This window comes from Papaver somniferum, chromosome 7 (assembly GCF_003573695.1).
Source record: "Papaver somniferum cultivar HN1 chromosome 7, ASM357369v1, whole genome shotgun sequence".
In the NCBI taxonomy this organism is placed as follows: Eukaryota; Viridiplantae; Streptophyta; class Magnoliopsida; order Ranunculales; family Papaveraceae; genus Papaver; species Papaver somniferum.
In genome coordinates, this window is record NC_039364.1 from 103,266,633 (window position 1) to 103,288,972 (window position 22,340).

The 22,340-nt window shown below is 39.3% G+C and overlaps 2 protein-coding genes across 2 annotated transcripts; both read right to left on the minus strand.

Moving 5' to 3' along the window:
• Positions 1-17,643: 17,643 nt before the first annotated feature.
• On the minus strand, positions 17,644-18,646 carry LOC113298013. The gene has a single exon (XM_026546647.1). The coding sequence runs from the start codon at positions 18,048-18,050 to the stop codon at positions 17,763-17,765; it is 288 nt and encodes a 95-aa protein (XP_026402432.1). The 5' UTR covers positions 18,051-18,646; the 3' UTR covers positions 17,644-17,762.
• A 122-nt stretch (positions 18,647-18,768) lies between these two features.
• LOC113298012 (activating signal cointegrator 1) lies at positions 18,769-21,612 on the minus strand. Its single transcript, XM_026546646.1, has 4 exons — positions 21,329-21,612; positions 20,300-20,947; positions 19,488-19,586; positions 18,769-19,307 (listed from the first exon to the last, which is right to left on the minus strand). Exons 1-4 carry the CDS (start codon positions 21,482-21,484, stop codon positions 18,951-18,953), a joined length of 1,260 nt encoding a protein of 419 aa, XP_026402431.1. The 5' UTR covers positions 21,485-21,612; the 3' UTR covers positions 18,769-18,950.
• Positions 21,613-22,340: the final 728 nt, after the last annotated feature.

The window sequence follows — 22,340 nt, forward strand, 5'->3', positions numbered from 1 at the left end:
TTACCAACACTACAGCACCTAACTCCATCTTGAGCCGTTAGTTTCGTTTTATTTTTGCATCCAACGGTCGCTCATAATCTGTCTCCATCTCGCCGTTAGATCCGTTTCAGAAGTTATCATCCCACGGATTCCCTTCGCGAAACATCAAGATTTGATGAGCCCGCTCAACACCCAAACAACCAAATACCTATACCCGCAAAACAAACACACCCTTCTTCCCAAAACCATCGACTCCATCTTCTCCATTCCTCTACAGCGACCATCACCTCCACCATGTCCGCTCAACCACCTCCATCACTGTACCCCATCAATCAGTCACCCCCTCCATCACTAAAGGACACCACCATGATACTCTCTAGCTCCTTCTCTCTCAACCCTTTTATCTGTTCAAAAACAGTGAACCTAGAAACTAGGTTTGAGAGAAACAGAGTTAGTGAAATCAAACCACCAATTACGGAAGAGGAGAAGCAATAGAAGAATGGGTCGAGACCATTGATTGATTTCAGAGATTAGGTAAGGATTTTTTGTAAAACCCTAATTTCACTGATTTGGGGATTTTAGATTTTTTTTTGCTGTAACTATAAAAGGGTGTTAGGGGTTGTAAAATTGGGCATCTCTGGACTAGCCAGTAGAGAATTGAAAAAAATTTATTTTGATGCAATTCCAATTTCAGTTCTTCTTATGCAGTTAACAGTGAATGTGTGCATGTTGTTTTCAATTATCTCGAATGTTGAATGTTGCTTGAATTATCATACTCAATGAATGTTATTGCTAGTTACATGTTTAGCATGAGCTAAACTGCATTAGGCTGAGGCTCAGATGAAGCCTAGTGCATTGTCAATGGTGAATTGCTAGGATAGTTATCCTGATGTTGTTTGATTGAGCAATGGGAAGAGATTGATGCTCATAGTGCCTGTGATTGATTGTTCTGTCAAAAGACAGTCAATGCTAGGGCAAACTAGTGAGCAAATTAGTTTTCCTCCCATTCTAGATGTATGCATAGGATTTTCAACTCAACCTAGGATCACATTGCTTGGCTAGGACACAAAGGTGGATTCTAAGCCCTTAGCTTAGCCACAATCCCTTTTACAGTCACTTAAATTCAGTTTTGTTTTTCTCTCTGTTCAGTTTATCTCCTACATGTTTTGCTTGTTTAATTTCTTGCAATTTGTAGCTGTTGTGCACTGAAATCAGTGCACAAACTCCCCCTGCCCTTGACTACAGCCTTGGTTCCTTGCTGTTTTTATTACATGTCATTTGCTTTGCTTTGTAACTGTTTCCCATCTTTCCCATCTGCCATATTGCTTGCATCCTTCATTGACAGCTTAGGTTAAGTTTTTAAGCACTCCTACTCCCTGTGGACTGATCCCTCTCTTACCTCTATACTAAAACTTGGCCTTGTATACTTGCAAGTCTTTTGTGTGTCGTTCCCAAGCACACCAAGTTTTTGGCGCCGCTGCCGGGGAGTGGTGCTTGCTGCTGCTGATTTCCTTTGCTGTCCTGACCTGCAATCATTGCACTGAGTTGTCTGAGCTTCATCACTATCATTGCAGGTGCCACTGAGTTGCTGCAGAGCTGTGTTGCTGGCCACCTGAGCTGCTGCTGGCTGCTGGAACCTTGGTGCTGCTGTTGCTGTTGCTGGAGCTGTGAACCAAGCCTGCTGCTGCCAAGCCAAGCCTGCTGCTTCATCTGCGAACTGGGCTTCTGGGCTGCTGCATCTCAACAAGTTGCTGGGCTCGTCCAACTGAGGTGGGCTTGTGCCACCATTACTGCTGGGCTTCACCACTTCAACTGAGCTGGGTTTCGTTGTGTTGTTGCTGCTGCTGGGCTCTGTTCCACCTGTTGTTGCTGGGCTTGAGCGTGAGCTGCTTAGGACGATCCTAAAGCCCAACTGGGCTGTGCAACTAAAAGGGGACCAAAAGCCTATTTTTGGGCTTCCCTCCAAAAATCAAGTAAGCCTAACCCATGAGTTAACCCACTTGGGCCTCATTTAAATTCAAATTCGGGCTTGTAATAATTAATTTAATTATTTATTTGGGATTGTAATAATTTTTATTTTCCTTTATTTTCTTTTTTTTTTTTTGGGACTGTAATTATTTTTTGTCTTTATTTTTTTTTTTTTTTTTTTTTATTTTTCTTTTTCTTTTTTTTCTTTTATGGGCTTGTCTTAATTATTATTATTGTTTTTATTTTCTTTTATGGTTGTGCTAATTTATGCTAGGTTTAGTTCAAAATTTTTTCCAAAGCCCAATTTTAAACCAAAAAAAAATCCCTTATTAAACCAAAACCCACTCAAAACCAAATCATCAAAACCCATTTAACCAAAATATTGGCCTTGTGGCCAAATTGTTTCCGATTGCTCTGTCTGACCAACATGTTAGTTAGGTACCTACTAGGACATGATTGTGACCTACAGAGACCAAACAAACAGACTTGTTAGAATTAACAGAAGAACCTATCGAAATTCTAAGTTCTGAGGGAGACAGTCCAGATCAACCGAAACAATGGGAGAACCCCGTACCCTCAAGGATTATATGTACCCAACTAGAGCCAGTCAACCTTCTTGTATTGTGCTACCCGAGGAATGGCCATTATGAGCTGAAATCAGCACAATACAGATGCTTCCTATTTTTAGAGGTGTTGAGAATGAAAACCCGTACCACCACGTGAGAGAATTCGAGGAAATTTGTGGAACTCTGCGTTTCACTCAAATGTCCGACGAAACCCTAAAGTTAAGGCTCTTTCCTTTCTCCCTGAAAGATAAGGCAAAGGCCTGGCTTTATGCTTTACAGCCTCAATCCATCATGACATGGGATGACCTCATAAAGGAGTTTTTCAAAAAGTTTTTCCCGAATCACAAGACTGCGACAATTCGTCAAAGTCTGAATAGCTTTGTGCAATTAGAGGGTGAGACCTTAGCTAGATACTTGGAGAGATTCAATGAATTATTGCTCCAATGTCCCCATCATGGTTTTGAAAAATGGAGACTTGTGCAAATTTTGTATGAAGGTCTAGATGTGTCCACCCGAACAACGGTTGAGTCGATGTGTAATGGTCTATTCGTAGACAAAACTGCTGATGCGTCTTGGGACTTCTTGATTGAAGTAGCTGAAAAGACGCAACAGTGGGAATCCATCCGTGAACCCAGAAAGACTACATCCGAAGCGAAGGCTTTTAGGATTGAAGCAGATTTCGAGGGAAGAGCAAACATGGCATCAATAGTTAGGAGATTAGAAGAGTTAGAACTACATAAAAATTCAAAACCTTCCACCACTACTCTCCGAGAACATGTCGCTTCGTCTGTATGTGCCGCTTGTAACGATCCCAACCATCAATTCCAAAATTGTCCCGATTTGCTTGCAGTCCAGGAATCTAGGCTTGAACAGGCACATGCCATGTTTCAAAAACAAGAGCATAACCCTATTCACAGACCTACAATCCAGGATGGAGAAACCACCCTAACTTTTCATGGTCAAAAGGACCCACTCAGGGAGGACCATCTCAACCCAATCAGAGCTATCAAAACAATCAGGGATATCAGAACAATCAAGGTTATCAACACCCGAGAAACCCTCAACAACAATCAAACTCTCAACAACAATCATATCCTCAACACAATACCGACAAGAGATTATCCACCCTAGAGGAAATGTTCCAGAGTCTGGTGCAAAGTCAGAAAAGTCTTGATCAAAAGATGGGTCAAATCTGTGATTCCATAGTGAGAAGAAAAGGGTAAACTTCCGAGCCAACCCCAACAAAATCCAAAGAGTATTTCAAACAGGCACTCATCCTGCAAGGAAACCTCTCCCGATCAAGTCCATGCCATTACCACCCTCCGAAGTGGTAAAGTCATCGAGAACAACGTGGGCGAACCTAATGAATCTGATACAAATTCCACGCTGTCTCCACAACCCCAGAAAACCAAAGAATCTGAGCAAGTTGGAAAGCCTGACAATTCTACTGCTGTGAATGTCCCTTTGCCAACTCATTCTCCTGTTGCCCCATTTCCTCAAAGATTGATCTATCAACAGAAAAGTACCCATTACAATGAGATGTTAGATCTGTTCAAGAGAGTCAACATCAACATTCCTTTTCTTGAAGCAATCAAGCAAATCCCTGCTTATGCCAAATTCCTCAAAGACTTGTGTACTCAAAAGCGCAAGCTCAATGTGCACAAACGTGCTTTCTTAGCTGAGCAGGTGAGTTCCATCATTCTGAACAAAACTCCACCCAAGTTTAGGGATCCAGGATGTCCAACAATTTCTTGCACTATAGGAGAACACACGGTCAATAAAGCGTTATTAGACCTAGGTGCAAGTGTTAACCTACTGCCATATTCTGTTTATGAGCAGTTAGGTCTTGGGGAGTTGAAGCCAACATCTATCACTCTACAACTGGCAGACCGATCTGTCAAGATTCCTCGTGGAGTGGTCGAAGACGTTTTGATCAAGGTTGACAAATTCTATTTTCCCGTAGACTTCATTGTCTTAGACACTCAACCTGTACAAAACCCAGACTGTCACATTCCTGTCATCTTAGGACGTCCTTTCTTGGCTACGTCCAACGCATCATTAATTGTCGTAATGGAGTGTTGAAACTGTCTTTTGGCAACATGACGGTAGAATTGAATGTGTTCGATATTAGTCAACAACCTGTGAATCTTGATGATGATGTGCATGAAGTTAATATGATTGAAGGATTAATACAAGATTCGTTGACTAACATTCTATCCGTCGACCCCTTTCAAGCATGTATGGAGAACTTTAACTCAGATTCCTATGATGATGCATACTGTAGTGACGTCCTATCTCTGCTCGAATCTGTACCTCAAATGGACGTCACTGAAAGGAAATATGAAGTGGAACCACCCTTACTCTCTGATTCCAAGCTTTCCATCCATTGTTGAGCCACCCAAGCTTGAATTGAAAACATTGCCTAGTACGTTGAAGTACGCATTCCTAGGTTCTTCTGATACTTTACCTGTCATTATTTCATCATGTTTAGACACGGAACAGGAAAGTAAGCTTTTAGAAGTACTTAAGGAACACAAAGAGGCCTTAGGATGGACCATCTCAGATCTCAAAGGAATTAGTCCCACCATTTGCATGCACCACATTAACCTTGAAGAGAATGCCAAACCATCGAGGGAAATGCAAAGGAGACTTAATCCTAACATGAGAGATGTAGTCAAAGGAAGATCCTGAAACTACTTGATGCGGGTATCATATACCCAATTCCTGATAGCAAATGGGTTAGTCCCATTCAAGTTGTGCCTAAGAAGTCAGGCATTACTGTAGTTCAGAACGACAAGAATGAATTAGTCCCTACTCGTACAACCACAGGATGGCGAGTATGCATCGACTACAGGAAGTTGAACACAGTAACAAGGAAGGATCACTTCCCGCTCCCTTTCATTGACCAAATGCTAGAACGTGTGTCTGGACACAGTCACTACTGTTTTCTAGATGGCTTTTCCGGTTATAACCAAATTCACATTGCTCCGGAAGATCAGGAAAAAACTACATTCACGTGTCCATTTGGGACGTTTGCTTATAGACGTATGCCCTTCGGGTTGTGTAATGCACCTGCTACTTTTCACGCGCGTTGCATGATGAGCATTTTTTCTGACATGATAGATAGTTTTCTCGAGATCTTTATGGATGATTTCTCTGTTTTTGGTTCCTCGTTTGACGAATGTTTGAAGCATCTTGCCCTCGTGATATCCAGATGTAAAGAAAAGAACCTTGTTCTAAATTGGGAAAAATGCCATTTTATGGTGAATTCAGGAATAGTTCTAGGACACATCATCTCAGAAAAAGGAATTGAAGTGGATAAAGCTAAAGTTGACCTCATTCAACATCTACCACAACCTCGCTCTGTGAAGGAGATCAGATCATTTCTAGGTCATGCTGGTTTTTACCGGCGATTCATCAAAGATTTCAGCAAAATCTCCAGACCTCTGTGCAGTCTTCTCTCCAAAGATGTTGCCTTCAATTTCGATGCTGCTTGTGTGAAGGCATGGGAGGAATTAAAAACCCTTCTCACCACCGCTCCTATAGTCCGACCACCCGATTGGAAGCTTCCGTTCGAACTTATGTGTGATGCCTCTGATTATGCTGTTGGTGCTGTTTTAGGACAGCGAGTTGATAGACTACCATATGTGATATACTATGCTAGCAAAACCCTTAATGATGCCCAACTCAATTATTCAACTACCGAGAAGGAATTGCTTGCCGTCGTTTTCGCATTAGACAAGTTTAGATCTTATCTGATAGGGTCTAAGATCATCATATACACAGACCATGCGGCTTTGAAGTATCTTCTTTCCAAGAAGGATGCTAAAGCTCGCCTTATTCGATGGATACTATTATTACAGGAATTCGATCTCGAAATCCGTGATAAGAAAGGTTGTGAGAATGTGGTTGCTGATCATTTGTCTAGATTAACTTTAGAGTCTATTGATGAATTGAGCTGATTAGAGAATCATTCCCAGATGAACAGCTGATGTCTATCTCAGACCTTCCTTGGTTTGCTGATATTGTTAACTACCTCGCTACAGGTAGGATGCCCTCACGTTGGTCGAGACAAGACCGCTCTAAATTCCTGGCTGAAGTTAAACATTTCCTTTGGGATGACCCATATTTGTTTAAGTACTGCCCAGACCAAATCATTAGGATGTGTCCCCAACACCGAACAGAAAGATGTGATATCTTTCTGTCATGACCAAGCATGTGGAGGCCATTTCAGTGCCAAGAAAACCGCTGCAAAGATCTTGCAGTGTGGGTTCTATTGGCCATCGTTGTTCAAGGATGCCATGATTATGTGTTGCTGTGAACGTTCAAAGCTGGAAGCATTTCAGGAGAAACATGATGCCATTGAACCTATTGATTGTTGAGATTTTTGATGTTTGGGGGATCGACTTCATGGGTCCATTTCCCATGTCTGACAGCAAGTTGTACATCTAGTCGCGTTGATACGTCTCCAAGTGGGTAGAAGCCATCGCAACCAGAACAAATGACCACAAGGTGGTACTTTCCTTTTAAAGGAAAACATATTTTCACGTTTTGGTACCCCGAGAGCTATCATCAGTGACGGTGGTTCACATTTCTGCAATAGGCACTTCGAGTTTTTAGTACGCAAGTATGGAATAACTCACAAGGTTGCTACTCCGTACCACCCTCAGACCAGTGGACAAGTGGAAGTGTCTAATAGGGAAATCAAGCACATTCTAGAAAAGACGGTTAACCCGTCTAGGAAAGATTGGTCAATAAGATTGAATGATGCTTTGTGGGCCTATAGAACAGCGTATAAGACACCAATTGGCATGTCCCCCTATCGTTAGTGTATGGAAAGCCGTGCCATCTTCCTGTGGAGTTAGAACATCGAGCTTATTGGGCAATCAAGCAACTGAACTTTTCTCTGGACGAAGCTGGAATTCAACGGAAACTTCAACTCAACGAGTTGGAAGAATTGAGAAATGAGGCTTATGACAGTGCCAGGTTATATAAGCAGAAGATGAATATATTTCATGACAAGCGTATTCTACGCAAATCCTTCACTCCTGGTCAGAAAGTCTTGCTGTATGACTCCCGGTTACATCTTTTTCTAGGAAAACTGCGTTCCAGATGGAAGGGACCGTACCTAGTACGCACAGTTTTCCCTCATGGAGCTGTAGAGCTTGAAGATGTCTCCAACAAGAACATTTTCAAAGTCAACGGTCAGAGATTAAAACCATTCCTTGAACCATTCCCACCCGACACTGAAACAACCAACCTGGAGAACCCAGTCTATGTGGACTAAGCTGGTCCACCCTTGTGCATAAGTAGCTGCGTTTTCTTCCCCATTGAAAACCAAAAAGCCTTTTTCCCTAAAAAACCAAAAAGTTTTCACTCCCGACAAAACCAAATTTTTCCCAAAAAGTCCAATCCCATTAAAAACCAAAATTTTCTTGTAGATAATGTGTTAGTTAAATTTCCTTTTGTATATATTTTGTGCTCATCCATTGTGACTCCGAATATGTTGGAGTTTTGCCTTGGATAACGGAGTTTTAATTCTGCTGTCGCCGAAATCGGGTATTCTCTCTCCTTTTACTCTACTCAGCATGTCCCTTTCCATATGTTGCATTTTAATTCTTTCCATATTTTTAAACATTGAGGACAATGTTTAGTTTAGGTTTGGGGGTATAGAGTAGATACCACGATAATATGCCATAATTGAAAACAAAACTCCATCTTTTTGAAAAAATTGAAAAATTCCAAAAAAATTGAAAAATTGAATTAAAAAAAAAAACATAAAAATGGAGCTCATTTACCTTGAAATGTTGACTCTTGTGCAAATATGTAATTATTAGGAGTCTTAGTCTAGATATTTAGGCACCCTGATTCTAGCACAATTCACATAGTGATAAGAAACTTGCACGCGCACGATCTACCAATACATGTATAGCCTCGATCTTCAAGGTGTTCTATCGGAAGTTTTAGTTGCCAATCACTTTAGAATACTGAACGAAACTTGACTAGCTTGTTCTTTGGTTGGTTGGGATAGAAGGTGGAGGTTACATTAAGAAAAACAACCATCGAATTTAACTGGGTGCATCAAAAAGGGCTACCTCTTGCAAAGTGTCATGTAATTTTTTGTTTCTTTTTGCTCATGTATCAAAAGTGTTTCCTTAAAAAAAAAAAAAAAATGAGAAAAATGAAAAAATCAATAAGTATTTATCAATTCCATCCTCTCCTGTTCCAAAAATAAAAGAGAGTAGTCAATGTAAATAAGAGTCATGTAAAGAGTCATCTTTTGTTTTATTGTAATAAGCAAGGAAGGGTGTATGCCATTGATGTACAACGCGAGTAATTGTGAAATACCTCCAACTCATTCACAATTCTCGTAAAGTCCGGACAGCTAGCTAGATTTCGACCTTGGTTCTTAGCCTGAGAAACTATCTCTTGGTGATTAGTAGTCATAACATCCGATCTTTCTTTACACATGTGTAGATACACTTTACACTCTTATCACATGTCTTTATTTGTTATCAGTGCTAGGATTGTGCCTTTGATAGCTAGATTGACATCTCCATTTTGCTGTGAGCTTAAACTGTCTTGCACATGTCATATTTGATGGAATCTGAGCTTATATTTTGACCTAGAACTTTGTAGGTACGTTCTAAGCAAACCTTCACGAGACTTCACTCGTCCACTAGGGACACTTAGTGGTTTAAAAGGCTTAGTGCATATGCTAAATGCATTCGAGAGACCAGCGACAGTGGTATAGGTAGGATTTCCTTAGTTTTGTTTTACTTGAGGACAAGTAAAATTCAGGTTTGGGGGTATTTGATGAGTGCTAAAAAGTGCATATTTCTATATATTTTTCTTGGCATTTAACTCATCTTTTGTGCATTAATTCTACATTTTATCCCATATTCTGTATTTTCATTGTTTTCAAGAATAAATATTTTTATTAATTAATTTTGTATTTTTAGGTACCAAATAAAGACTAGATGAGTTGCGGAGCCAAAAGAGCAAAGACACGGGAGAAAGCCGGTGGAATCTCTAGCGGAAAAGAAGTGAAGAATGTGTTATGGAAGACTCAAGGATAAAAATGGGCTTAAAAAAGAAGAAATTGTTCTTAAAGAAGAAGTGGGCTCAAGATTACCTAAGCCCAAATCCAATTCCTAAGCCCAAATCCATATCCTAAACCCAAAATTCAATACCCAAACCCGTTTTCCTTCTTAACCGTAAGATTGGATCCATTCCATCATCCAACGGTCGCTGCGTCATCATGCATCAGATTTCGATGCACCTTACCAACACTACAGCACCTAACTCCATCTTGAGCCGTTAGTTTCGTTGTATTTTTGCATCCAACGGTCGCTCATAATCTGTCTCCATCTCGCCGTTAGATCCGTTTCAGAAGTTATCATCCCACGGATTCCCTTCGCGAAACATCAAGATTTGATGAGCGCGCTCAACACCCAAACAACCAAATACCTATACCCGCAAAACAAACACACCCTTCTTCCCAAAACCATCGACTCCATCTTCTCCATTCCTCTACAGCGACCATCACCTCCACCATGTCCGCTCAACCACCTCTGTCACTGTACCCCATCAATCAGCCACCCCCTCCATCACTAAAGGACACCACCATGATACTCTCTAGCTCCTTCTCTCTCAACCCTTTTATCTGTTCAAAAACAGTGAACCTAGAAACTAGGTTTGAGAGAAACAGAGTTAGTGAAATCAAACCACCAATTACGGAAGAGGAGAAGCAATAGAAGAATGGGTCGAGACCATTGATTGATTTCAGAGATTAGGTAAGGATTTTTTGTAAAACCCTAATTTCACTGATTTGGGGATTTTAGTTTTTTTTTGGCTGTAACTATAAAAGGGTGTTAGGGGTTGTAAAATTGGGCATCTCTGGACTAGCCAGTAGAGAATTGAAAAAATTTATTTTGATGCAATTCCAATTTCAGTTCTTCTTATGCAGTTAACAGTGAATGTGTGCATGTTGTTTTCAATTATCTCGAATGTTTAATGTTGCTTGAATTATCATACTCAATGAATGTTATTGCTAGTTACATGTTTAGCATGAGCTAAACTGCATTAGGCTGAGGCTCAGATGAAGCCTAGTGCATTGTCAAATGGTGAATTGATAGGATAGTTATCCTGATGTCTGTTTTGATTGAGCAATGGGAAGAGATTGATGCTCATAGTGCCTGTGATTGATTGTTCTGTCAAAAGACAGTCAATGCTAGGGGCAAACTAGTGAGCAAATTAGTTTTCCTCCCATTCTAGATGTATGCATAGGATTTTCAACTCAACCTAGGATCACATTGCTTGGCTAGGACACAAAGGTGGATTCTAAGCCCTTAGCTTAGCCACAATCCCTTTTACAGTCACTTAAATTCAGTTCTGTTTTGCTTCCTGTTCAGTTTATCTCCTTACCTGTTTTGCTTGTTTAATTTCTTGCAATTTGTAGCTGTTGTGCACTGAAATCAGTGCACAAACTCCCCCCTGCCCTTGGCTAACAGCCTTGGTTCCTTGCTGTTTTTATTACATGTCATTTGCTTTGCTTTGTTAACTGTTTTCCCATCTTTCCCATCTGCCATATTGCTTGCATCCTTCATTGACAGCTTAGATTAAGTTTTTAAGCACTCCTACTCCCTGTGGACCGATCCCTCTCTTACCTTCTATACTAAAACTTGGCCTTGTATACTTGCAAGTCTTTTGTGTGTCGTTCCCAAGCACACCACTGGGACCAGACGAAGATGAAGTCTTATGAGATCGAATATCCGGTTGGGAAGACCTAGAGGAGCCACCCTTCGGCGGAGATATATCAGGACTTCTGGATGGAGGAGATTTGTAAGGACTCGATGGTGGAGTTTGGTAAGGAACCCGATGACGATCAGCCATACCTACAAGGGGCATAGAAGTAAGACGAAGATCAAATAGAGAAGGTGACGAAGATCATAAAACGAAAATTTTAAACTTTTACAATTCATCAGAAATATCATCAGAACACAAAAATGAATAGTCTGATAAAACCCACAAAAAAAACTAGAAACCCTAATTCAGTCATAACCATTGAAAACAAGCTTCAACAATCAACAGAGAAGCCATAGGTTTTGTGATAAAGAACAGGGGCAAGTATATATACTTTCGTATATTTTGTTCTTCATCACAAAACTTAGATACAGCAGCAGGGAGATGAACATCAACCAAAACCATGAACAGGAAGAACACCATACATGAAGAAAAAGCACTATAAAACAGGCGAAGATAACCGGCAAGCAATCAGCGTACAACAATAACTGCGAGTCTCTGGATATCTTGTCAGAACAATCCAACAACAACAACAAAAATAAAGAGCAAAAGAACAAAGAAAAAGAACTAGGAGAAAGAAGTTCAGAGAAGAAGATAAAAGGTTTTTCAACTGACAAGGGAATGAAGAGAGAATAAAAGTTATGAGGCTGCACCAAACTTATGCATTTATAACCATTCTTGGGAAAAACCGCCCCGAGAATCGAGATGAAGTTAATTTTAGGAATGGGAAACATGCCCTAAGAATAAGGAGGAGTTAATGAGGTGAGTGGGGATGAATGTGAAGACAGTTTTCTCCAAACTTTGTCTGACTTCAAACTTGGAGAAAAGGGGCAAATTGTGTACACATAATTCATCATCCGCCACGTGTTGGAGGAATTACACGTGGAAGACACACAACCTTGAGACATCAAGATATGATGCCACGTCTCAACACCCAAGGGGCATTTATCATCTACGTATGTTCATCATCAGGCTAATCCAGTGGCGAAGAATCAAGGGGCACTGAAAGAGCAAGCTACCGCGAAGCACCATAGAAGACCAAGAGTTTTACTTTACTTCATCCCGAGGAAGATCCAAGATCGACGGGTAGGATGAGTTTCACCGACAAGGATGTGACACGAGCATCAGACAGCCGCCTGACACGTGCAGATGTCCCCAACCACCGCATTAAACACCCTACGCATAGGACGCGTGCTGAAGATCCTATGGAGAAGAAAGAATCCCATCTTCGCTTCCATACAATGCCGTTGAGAGACGATGGATCAGAACAAAGATAGCGTCGGGTTCGGTACACAAACCAAGACCATGAGGACAGCTGTATGAAGAAGAGGGCCCCACCGAGGAAGTCTATAAATACTCATCTCCATTAAGAGAGGAGGCGTCGACCAATTTCTAAAGTAAGAGTAAGAGATAAGAGCAGGAGAGAGAGAGAGAGATAGTAAGAGTAAGTAGTAGATTTATCTTCTTCCTAGCTTCGTTATTCACTCCAAAGTCATTCGACTATGTATGTAATCCCCAAATGCATAGTGAAACAACTACCCCCGTGGACGTAGGCCTTAGTGCTGAACCACGTAAATCATCGTCTCATTTATATTTCGCACTTTATCTTCTGTCTTATTTATTATGCTTTGTTATATTTCATATCGTATATATATATCGGTTCTAATTTCTCCCCTGTGGCTAGACGAGGACGAGCCCGATGGCTCTGAGTCTAATGAACTCCGGACTTATATCGTTTTATATGTATTTTAGGAACCTCATTGATTTTATATGTAATGCGAGTATTGTTTGTGGACACGAAGATATCATCGTTATTTCCGTGTTCACAGGTGAAGGTCGTAATTTGCTGCAAGGGAATTAGATTGCGGAAATTGAAGAAGGTGAGTGGAAGAGGAATGAAGAAGCATGTGTGAGTATAAAATTCCCACTTTATTTGTCTAGAATTATGAATAAATCGATATACACTGAATTGACTTATATTTTCTAATTTTAATTCGTTTTTTGTTTGTTTTTTTTATTTCTGCGGGCTACTTACTTCGGATAAAGAGGTATGATTCAATGTCTATACCTTCTTTTCATAATTAAGCTTTTATGTCTAATTATAAGTCAGTTTATCTGATTAGACAGAGTCGTCCAGTGTCTCTTAAGAATTTGTATATAATGTACCACAAGTCTTGAACTAGAAATAAGCACCGATTCGATTACTGTACCTTGGAGTATTTGATCTAGTTCTTTCAGATTGATGTATATTTGGTTAAGCAGTGGTCGTTTATCTACTTGCATATTTCTATGAAGGTTTTGCGTATGACTGATGGTGACGGGCAGGCTACTTGTGAAAAACATGTTGCTGCTAGTGAAGGGAACGATGATTTAAGCGAAGATAGTGATTATGCTGATGAGGAGTGTGCCGTAGCTGATGAGGAGTGTATTATAACTCGGCGTTGGATAGGTGATCAAGCTTTATACAACGAATCTGATCCAAACGCCACTTCGAATATGTTCGCAAAGTTTGAAAATGATTTCGTTAAGAAGTTGCAAGAAACATTTGAGGAGAATCATGGACTTCTTACAGAAAAGGACTTCACTTCACGTTTTCGTTTTGATTATTTCCTAAATTACTACGTGGAAGTGTAGAAGCAGTAGGTATGCATTTGAGCTTTATGCAGCAGTTAGTATTTAAGCTTCCTGGTGGAATGTGAGTCTCGCTTTCTTTTTATTTTTTTGATAATATGTGTTTAAGCGAGAAAGATATCCAAGATTCCAAAGTGGAATCGAAAGTAATACTTTATTTCTGTGGGTCGTTCCCTCATGGCAAACAAAATCTAGCTATTTATTGTGTGGCACAGACATGCCAAGTTTGGAGCCTTATCCGCATCAAATGCGGTCTGGATGCTGGACGAGGTCAAGATGTACATGATACATTAGATGTTCCTATGCGTTGAATATGATAACGTGACTTGCCATACTGTACAATCTAAGTTTTTGAAAAAAGTTCCACCTATTTGCCACCCTCGCTTTTCCTATCCGCCACTCTTATAAAAAATTCAGAGTAAATCTACTTTTTAATTCCGTTTTTTCCTATTTACCACCTATAAAAATCAAATTAAATTGACTATACCTATCACTATATTCCACCCCATTAATCTCTGTTTTGTATATTCATTGATCCGTGTTTTCATTCTTGAATAAATTAATCCACTGTTTTTCTTTTTCATCTCTGTTTGGTAATCGTTCAAAATCTATCCTTGCTGATGCTTAACAGAAGGAACTTTCTTTAACCAAAAATCAATGGAGTGGCAAAACCAATTCCTACGGCAGAAAATAGTTATGAATAGACATAAAATTGAGAGTTAAAGGAACGTATGCTATACAACACATGAACAAGGACACCTGTCAGAGTATATAACCCTTAAAATTAAGATTAAGCCAAGATTTGAGAAGGAACATAACTTTTTCAATTAGATCTAGAGCAAACATCTTTTATATTGGAAAATCATGAAGTTTACATGAGTTGCAGGTGATTATCGTTGGGAGAGATATAGTTGAAGAAGGTGGCCGGCAGGAGATTAATTTGCAACCTAGGGTTTAGTATCGGGTAGTTTTATTGTTAAGACTAAAAAGTCAAAGGGACATTATTTAGGATATAAGAAAAATTATACGAGTGGCAAATAGGATAAGTGGAGGTGGTAATTAAGGAGAGTGGCAAATAGAAAAAAAAAAGTGAGTGGCAAATAGGTGAAACCTTGAAAAAAGAGGGAAGGGATGTGAATATAAGAAAATTCAAATGATTTTCTGAGTCTCAGGTTGACCAAATAAAAGAACGCCCATATTCATGGCAAAAACTAGCTTTAAGCGAAATCGTATCAGGAACACATTATCAACAGAATAAACACATGGTCTCGTCTGTCCATACCGGAAGGTAACATAACGAATTTGCGCTTTCATCATTTCGACAACCCATCAAGACTTGCGTCCGTCCACAGACCACAGTGGTCAATTGGGTGCGAACCAATACCAAAGACCCACTATTTATGACCCACCTAAAATTGCCACCATATTATCAAAAAACATACTTTATAAAATACGAGGGTGCTGCCGGTGAAGGGAAAAGAACAAGAAAACAGAAATACGGCACAATACCCTATTATCTATAGGGATCTTGTATTCTTGTTGGCAGGGAGAACATTAGTTTAGTTATTCAAACAACGCTGAGATTTTTGGGTTGTCTTTCTGCTTGCAAACATGAGGTAGTTTATTTAGTTTACTTTCAATTAAAATAGAATTATTATTATTATTTATTAAATAATCTCAGAAGATAAGACAATAATTGGAAGTCGGGCAACAAGCTGCGCACCAACTCCCTTCAGAATAGCTACGTCTATTCTATGAAACAAAAAATCCCCTACTTTAGAATTAGAATCATGCCTAATAAGAAAAAAAATTAGCCTCTTAAGGAAAACAACAAACTCTTCACCAAGTTCACCCAAAATAGTGAATGCCAAGGTGTCGAAGCAATAACCATTCCTGGAACAGATGTCAAGGTATTTGTTGCGCTTACGGCCAACAACACGAGAAATAGCCATACCCGACGAAAAACTCTGCACACCATTACCTGTAAAAGGTGAAACACCAGTAACATCGAAGCAAGTGTCTCGACCATTATCCCAATTAAGAACCAAAATATCTGCAGGTCAATTATGGATTACATATTTTTATTACTGATTCTGACCAAGGTCGTTATTTGCAGCAAGGGAAATAGATTGCGGAAATCGAAGAAGGAGAGCGCAAGTGGAACGAAGAAGAAAGTGTGAGTATAAAATTCTTATTTTATTTGTCTAGAATTATAAACAAATTTATCCCTTAAATAATCGACTCTTATATGTTCTAATTCGTTTCTCTGTTTGTCATTCTGCGGTCTTCCTACTTTGGATAAAGAGGTATGATGTTTACGTATATTTTTATAATTGCATTCGCTCCAGTTGGATTGATGTTGTGCTCAAATTTTATACTGTTTGAGATTTGGGGGTTAATGGGCTGTTAAGCTTTTATGTCTGATTAGACGTCAGTCTTATCTGATTAGGTCCAGTGAATTCTTTGTATAAATGCTCAGTTGCATCTCATCGTTACAATGCTATATAAATATGATGTACCACAAGTCTAGAACTAGAAATAAACATTGATCCAATTTTTATATTTGATGTAGTTCTTTATGGTTGATGTATATTTGGTTGAGCACTGGTCATTTATCTACTTCGCATATTTCTTTACAGGTTTTGCGTCAAGGACAGATGATCGACGGTGACGGAGTGGCCACTGGTGAAAATCATGTTACTGCTAGTGAAGGGATTGATGAGTTACGCCAAGATAGTGACTATGCTAATGAGAAGTGCACCGCAGCTAATGAAGAGTGTACTGTAACTCAGAATTTACATGGATTTACAAATCCAGGTGATGAAGACGCCACTTCGGATATGCTCGCCAAGTTTGAAAATGCTTACTTTAAGAAGTTCCATGAAACAATTATGGAGAACTGCACTTCTTACACAAAAGGGCTTCGCTGAACGTTTTCGTTTTGAAGCATAATAATTGCCTAGATTGCTAGGAGGAAGCGCATAAGCAGCAGCAGTAGGCATGCATTTGAGCTTTATGCCACAATTATGAATTTGAGCAGGGCCGGCCTGGAATTTGGCGATGCCCAAAGTAAATTTCGAAACGTTGCCCATGTAGCCTCATATTTTTGACTCATGATTTTTTGACCTGGTCTGCCCACGTTGACTCATGATTTTTTGACCTGGTCTGCCCACGTTGACTCATGATTGGCAGTTGTTCGCCGATGCGGATGAAAATCTAGGATACAAAAGGAAATTAAAAATTCTTTTTATCCCACGTATTTTACACAACTATAGTCATAAATATAAAAATTCTTTTTATCCCATGTATTTTACACAACTATAGTCATAAATACATCATACTTCCTAGCGTGCTATGGATGTAATTATTAACTTAAATTATGTGCATTAGTGGAATAATAGCATGGACCCAGCGTTAAGTTAGTGGATCTTCTTATATACTCTATTTCGATATGCTCCCTTTTACAAACTGCGCATTACCAAAATCTGCATAAGAAAACATGTTTTTGGAGAGAAGTCCCTATTGTGGAATGTTGTTTTTGCTCCCCCTTTAGTGTTGATGCCCAAAAGTTGAGCTTCGGTTACTTCGGCTCAAGGCCGGCCCTGAATTTGAGCTTTATGCAACAGTTATGAATTTGAGTTTCCCGGTGGAATGTGGGTCTCGCATTATTTTTTAATAATTTAAGGGAGAAAGATATCCAAAGTGGAGTCGAAGAAATACATTATTTTGTTGAAGCACATAGTAATTTAGATTCATGTATTTAAATAAAAAAAAAATAGAAAATACAACTGAAGAAACATTTTTATTTTTAAATTACGCATGGACTTCAGCCCCTTTGCTTGCTCTCTCCTCTTGCTTACCAGAAAGAGCAGTTCCAGAAGGGGTGGGAGCATCAGTAGCTCCAGCACCAAGTCCAGTCTTGGGTTGAAGGTGACCTTCAGTTCCATAACCTTGGCGCTTGTAATCCTCAATATCCGAGTATTTCACATATGGACTGCTCTCTAATGGCAACTCTTCCAACACCTTTTCTTCAGCATCCATTTCTTTCTTTTCTCCATCTCTTCCCAATACTCCTGACATATCTTTCTGCTTCTGTTCCATCTCTCCTCTTTCTCTATGTAACCGTTTCTATAATCTCTTTGTTTATAGGACCACGAATCTTAGGGGGCTCTGTGGTCTCTCTTTTTATCAGCTTTCTATGCTATTTAAAAAATCTTCAGTAGTGCCCTGGAATTGCAACACCTATCACTTAAGCGGGCACGTGGACATTAATTACAGCTCCTCATACCCACGTGGTTCTCTTTCCCAAAGGAGGATACAACACATTTGGCGGAAAGTCTGGTCAACTATAGTCAAACCAAGAGAAGCAAATGGCAAAAATGACACAGTCTGAGTTCCAAACTGTAGTCTTGAAGTACCAATGATTACTGCTTCGTAGGTGAGGTACCAAGAAACGGGTCTGACATTTCGAAGTCGAACTGAAGTTTAGCATGGGAAAGAGTTGATCATTGCTACTCCTCAGATGCACCATACATGGCTTGCCAAAAGGCCTATCGACAACCGCAACCATACACCTTGCTTTTGGATTAAACTTGTCTTCAACCCAATAAATTACTCGGTACACATCCCGATTCACATGATCAGTAGATGTAGATCTGACCGATTCTTTCTAGTGCTTCAGAAGAACGTACCGAGCATGATGCTTTCTTTAGGACGTGCCATACTCAGAGTTGGGGAGACCAAACTTCCCTTACAGGTTAGCACTTTAAATTGCTAGGCTGAGCATGTTTCATATTAACTTATTGTTTCGTTTCCACAGTAATCAAAATGATGTCAAATATAAATTTTTTCTCAAAATATCAGAGTTCATAAAAGAGATGTATTCCCTAAGTACATGAGGCAATTGCTGCACATTTGTATGAAAACAAGAAAACCATCCACCAATCTACAAAGCATATAACTCAAAAAGCTTCTATATAAAATCTATCAATGTACCTTGATTTACTCCCAGGAACATTCATAATCTTCTTCTTTCACATGCAAACCTCCATTTACTGATGGCTCTTGCCAGTGATCTCCGATGGAAACAGATTCACTTGAACCTTCTGCCATAACGTGACGCTGTTCCTTACCATCATGCTGCACCCTTCCGCTTATCTCCAAGCATAAGCCATTTGCTGGTCTCCTGTTCTGTTGTTTTGCCCTACCAGTATCTTTACTATGGCCAGGATCCACAAAGACTGGTTGAACCTTAAGATTTGGATTCGGCTTGATCCTGTGTACTTCTCTTTCATCAGGTCTACGTAGTATACTGTTCTCTGGTTCTGTTTCTTCGTTTTCGCCCTTACTCATTAACACCTGTAAAATACACTCAATTGTAAATTCTCATCTAGCAATTAAGAATAATTTGGTCATTTTTTCATCTGAGTTGCAGAAAGCAAGAAATGAAGTGCGGTGTCCTAACAAGAGGGAGGGCGTAGCTCTGAAGGAAGTGTGCATAGACAACTTAATGAATAAGCAAAGGATCAAACACTCAACCTTACGGCCAACCAAATCAAATGTCATCACAACTTTATTTCTCCGAGCTTTATCCGCTTCTTCAATATCCTGTCTCTTCTTCATTAGAAGACCTTTTTCCTGGGATAGAAACAATAATGACTAATATAAATAAAAACGTTCACATAATAATAAAGAGACGTGACAAAATGCAATACAATATTCTTGCCACCACCCTATGGTTGTGGCTGCAACTAGGTGATGCAGGAATAAACTGTTAATGTAAGCAGCCTTCTTTCCAACTTACAAGATACAACAACGCATAAAGAAGAATTTAGAATGGAGACTTGGTGGTATCTTAAAATACATAAAAATAAACAATGCTTGAACCATTGCGATAGAAAACCCTACTTTCCAATATGAAGAACTTATAATGGTGAGTCATAATGATGATGCAATAACACACTTCAAAGATATATTTCATGGCCAGAGAAATGAACAGTTCTGAATATGTTAAGGATAACTCTGCGTAAGAGTTCCCATAATAGAGACAAAGCTTCCATCTACTTGTTAATATGGAACAAACTTAGCAACCTCACATGAAGGTTTGACAAGATCCATCATTACCCACAGGACAAGGAAAGATTGCTTGTTTACAACAGCTAGACTTGGATGACATTTTAAATTTAGAAGGACACATAAGATAGAGAACTAGGAGAGAACACATGTCAGAGTTTGCATGTTCCAATGACTCTCAGTTTAACCAATCTTACAAGTATAGCTATTTCCTAGTTGTTTGACTTTGCTGCAAAAAGGTTCAGGATATAATGACACTAATAAAATGTACTAAATACCTCTTTAGATAGCCAGCTATTTCCTTCGATTTCATAGTAGTCACTTTGGTCGTCAATAACTGTAGTACGAGCTGCTGAGTTTCGGTCATAATCCACTAGCCTCTTTGCGAAGGCTTCAGCTGTTGCTTCAGCATCAGATAGTGGGACAAAAGATTCATCTAAACCTGCATAGGTGCTTCCTTCCCTCAGCACTAAGGCTCCACAAAAACTGCACGGTCCCTCACCTTCTTGTTCACAAACTATCTTGCCACAAGATAAACAATTGCTCACAAGCTTATGACGACGCGCTTGGCATGCACAAGGTTTCCCTTGCTGAAATACGACCGACCCTTTTGCAGCCTCTGCTAGTGAAATAACCTTCCCAGACTTTTTCTTTTTGGAATTAGACGGATTTACTTTCTGGGTGTTTCGATTCTCACTGGTCTCAGCTGGAGCTTTATTTTCCCTACTAATCGGTACCTGTACCTCTTTAGTTGCTTTAGGCTGTTTTTTGCTCCCACTGCTTGATCCTTCATCTGAAGGCGGTTTCACATAGGCATGCACCTTAGCATTTGGTGCATCTACAGTTCTTGTACTGGTACCAATGTAACCCCTGCGTTGCATATATTCTTCAATCACACTTTGACCAGCTTCTTGGCCGACAATATTCTGCAGGGAAAATAGTTACATGATTATAAGAACTACCTCCCAAGTGGAAATGGACATCTAAGGTGCTTTAAGAGCTAGTCTAATATGGTTTTGAAATAGGTATATGCCAATACAGTTCTTAATGGCCCAATTTCAATTTAAACCCTTGTGATTGATAAAACCCTAGGATCAACTAACTTAAACCCTAACTTTAGACAATTATGTCTTTCTTAGCCAGTTGGGTTTCTTTCTAGAAACCCTAAGTCTCTCAAATTTCAAGTAATAAGAATAAGTTTGGGGATCTTGTAAAGGATGATGATTATGTTACAGTTCAATTGATTTGACTAATACTCAATTATAACGAACAGACTTGAAATTAAAGAAAAAGAGATAATAACGTACGTTGAGATATTGTTGAGCATCTTCAGGAGGAGCTAGTTCGCAGAAAGAAACAAGACCAGAGATGAGATCACTATCTAAATCTAAACCATTTTCAATGTTCTTACAGATATCTAACAACGCTTTCTCTAACCATTCTCCTGAACCTGTCGATGCCATTCTATTCTCTCTCGCTTGCAAGACACGTACCAATTTCTTCAACGATTTTTCGACCTATTCAAGCGAAGAGGAAGGTGTAATTTGAGGGAGAGAGAGAATATTATTTCTCTTTTCACTTGCACTGTTGTTGCACACAAAAACGGGAGTCAGGGTAAAAAGTAAAGACTTGTCCAGGCAAGGAAAGAGTACGTTCACAGTCTTCAGACCATGGTTTGCCGTGTCTCCAATACCGTATCTGTACTTACGCTAATCCAAAAAAAAAAGTTAACTTTCCGTGAAAGAAAAGGTTTTTGCTTATAACTTTTGCTTCTGGCTTTCTGTTATCTAAACAAGCTATGTTTTTTATTTTTTGGTGGACAAGATCCTTCAAATTTGTGCACCCCTGTAAAACCGGGGTGCAAATTTCGTACTTGCTTATTGGAGTATTTTTCAGGCCAAAATCAGTATACTTTCTCTCTTCTTTTATTCGTCATCATGTTGAACTGCCGAGTTCCTCTTCTTCATATTAGCCTTGATTGATCTTGACAATACGCAATTAAGTAATTGTTAATTTTTGCATTTGTTCTCTTCAACCTGTTTTTTTTCTTTTAAACATGAATCAACGTGCTTCTTCTATACGAATTGATAAGAAGAGAAAAAATACAAAGGTTTTACATTTAGGGGAAAAAAATTACCCGAAAAATTAAAGATTATATGTAAGGTTGTTTCAATTTGTTACTGAACAATTTTTTTAACCGGACGTGGAATTCAAATAAGTAGAGAAAGAGTGTGAATCAATTAAGTATCTAGTGATATAAAAAAAGGTAAGGGTCTTTGATATGATTGATTTCAAATTTTAATCAGAGACTGAGGTGTT

What these genes read in the sequence shown, in the direction of transcription:
- LOC113298012 (XM_026546646.1), bottom strand. Translation starts at nt 21,484, where the DNA reads ATGGCATCGACAGGTTCAGGAGAATGGTTAGAGAAAGCGTTGTTAGAT. An exon ending in ATAGCTGGCTATCTAAAGAG is followed by an intron (nt 19,587 to 20,299) that starts GTATTTAGTACA and finishes TTTCTATCCCAG; the next exon opens with GAAAAAGGTCTTCTAATGAA. An exon ending in TTGATTTGGTTGGCCGTAAG is followed by an intron (nt 19,308 to 19,487) that starts GTTGAGTGTTTG and finishes TGTATTTTACAG; the next exon opens with GTGTTAATGAGTAAGGGCGA.
- LOC113298013 (XM_026546647.1), bottom strand. Translation starts at nt 18,050, where the DNA reads ATGGAACAGAAGCAGAAAGATATGTCAGGAGTATTGGGAAGAGATGGA.